General features: G+C 59.8%; 2 protein-coding genes across 2 annotated transcripts; both read left to right on the forward strand.

Moving 5' to 3' along the window:
- Positions 1–519: 519 nt before the first annotated feature.
- On the forward strand, positions 520–1,999 carry LOC123965578 (RNA-binding protein 39-like). The gene is made up of 3 exons (XM_046042057.1): positions 520–776; positions 858–944; positions 1,072–1,999. Exons 1-3 carry the CDS (start codon positions 641–643, stop codon positions 1,179–1,181), a joined length of 333 nt encoding a protein of 110 aa, XP_045898013.1. The 5' UTR covers positions 520–640; the 3' UTR covers positions 1,182–1,999.
- LOC123965577 (keratin-associated protein 9-8-like) lies at positions 1,200–2,021 on the forward strand (the record flags this gene model as incomplete). The annotated part of the gene is made up of 1 exon (XM_046042056.1): positions 1,200–2,021. A coding segment is annotated over exon 1 (822 nt), but the record flags the coding sequence as incomplete, so codon positions are not given.
- Between the last annotated feature and the right edge of the window lie 22 nt (positions 2,022–2,043).

The following is a 2,043-nucleotide window of genomic DNA, read 5'->3' on the forward strand; positions in this document are numbered from 1 at the left end:
TCTCTCTCTCACCTGTCTGACCTGTCTCTCTCTCACCTGTCTCTCTCTCTCACCTGTCTCTCACCTGTCTGACCTGTCATACGTCTCTCACCTGTCTCTCTCTCTCACCTGTCTGACCTGTCATACGTCTCTCACCTGTCTCTCTCTCTCACCTGTCTGACCTGTCATACGTCTCTCACCTGTCTCTCTCTCTCACCTGTCTGACCTGTCTCTCTCTCACCTGTCTGACCTGTCTCTCTCTCACCTGTCTCTCTCTCTCACCTGTCTCTCACCTGTCTGACCTGTCATACGTCTCTCACCTGTCTCTCTCTCTCACCTGTCTGACCTGTCTCTCTCTCACCTGTCTCTCTCTCTCACCTGTCTGACCTGTCTCTCTCTCACCTGTCTCTCTCTCTCACCTGTCTGACCTGTCTCTCTCTCTCACCTGTCTCTCTCTCTCACCTGTCTCTCTCTCTCACCTGTCTGACCTGTCTCTCTCTCTCACTTGTCTCACCTCTCTCTCACCTCTCTCACCTCTTACCTGTCTCTCACCTGTCTTTGTCTCTCTCACCTGTCTCACCTGTCCCGTCAGTTTGCAGATGCCGAGTGTGCTAAAAAGGCTCTGGAGCAGCTGAACGGCTTCGAGCTGGCGGGTCGACCCATGAAGGTAGGTCATGTGACGGAGCGGACCGACGCCGCCACGGCTTCCTCTTTCCTCGACAACGACGATATGGAACGCAGCGGCATCGACCTCGGAACCACCGGGCGACTGCAGCTGATGGCCCGACTTGCCGAGGGTGAGACGGTGCTTTATACTGCTGCTACATCCACCTGTAATCACCTGTAGTCCACAGACTGACTGACTGTGTGTCTGACAGGTTCAGGTCTACAGATCCCTCCCGCTGCTCAGCAGGCTCTGCAGATGAGTGGAGCGATCGCCATCGGAGCCATGGCTGCTGTGTCAGGTAAAAACACACACACAGAGCTACATGACTGTCTGTGTCCAGGTGCTTCTCCAGAATCACCTGTAAGAAATGGATCCTCTGTCTTTTTGACGGTCACATTTAAATAGTTTTTAAATGTGTGTTTCAGCTGCCATGAACCCGACTCTCAACATGAACTCTGCTGCTCTGAATCTTCCTTCTCAGCCGCTCGCCACTCACTGCTTCCAGCTGTCCAACATGTTCAGTCCCAACAGGTAAGCCCACAACTGTCGGCACATGTCTGTGTCCTGTCTGCGTCCGCACCTGTCTGCGCCCCGTCTGTGTCCTGTCTGCGTCCGCACCTGTCTGCGCCCCGTCTGTGTCCTGTCTGCGTCCGCACCTGTCTGCGCCCGCACCTGTGTCCTGTCTGCGTCCGCACCTGTCTGCGCCCGCACCTGTGTCCTGTCTGCGTCCGCACCTGTCTGCGCCCCGTCTGTGTCCTGTCTGCGTCCGCACCTGTCTGCGCCCCGTCTGTGTCCTGTCTGCGTCCGCACCTGTCTGCGCCCGCACCTGTGTCCTGTCTGCGTCCGCACCTGTCTGCGCCCGCACCTGTGTCCTGTCTGCGTCCGCACCTGTCTGCGCCCCGTCTGTGTCCTGTCTGCGTCCGCACCTGTCTGCGCCCCGTCTGTGTCCTGTCTGCGTCCGCACCTGTCTGCGCCCGCACCTGTGTCCTGTCTGCGTCCGCACCTGTCTGCGCCCGCACCTGTGTCCTGTCTGCGTCCGCACCTGTCTGCGCCCCGTCTGTGTCCTGTCTGCGTCCGCACCTGTCTGCGCCCCGTCTGTGTCCTGTCTGCGTCCGCACCTGTCTGCGCCCGCACCTGTGTCCTGTCTGCGTCCGCACCTGTCTGCGCCCGCACCTGTGTCCTGTCTGCGTCCGCACCTGTCTGCGCCCCGTCTGTGTCCTGTCTGCGTCCGCACCTGTCTGCGCCCCGTCTGTGTCCTGTCTGCGTCCGCACCTGTCTGCGCCCGCACCTGTGTCCTGTCTGCGTCCGCACCTGTCTGCGCCCGCACCTGTGTCCTGTCTGCGCCCGCACCTGTGTCCTGTCTGCGCCCGCACCTGTGTGTGTCCTGTCTGCGCCCC

Source organism: Micropterus dolomieu, unplaced genomic scaffold, assembly GCF_021292245.1.
Source record: "Micropterus dolomieu isolate WLL.071019.BEF.003 ecotype Adirondacks unplaced genomic scaffold, ASM2129224v1 contig_10232, whole genome shotgun sequence".
Classification (NCBI taxonomy): Eukaryota; Metazoa; Chordata; class Actinopteri; order Centrarchiformes; family Centrarchidae; genus Micropterus; species Micropterus dolomieu.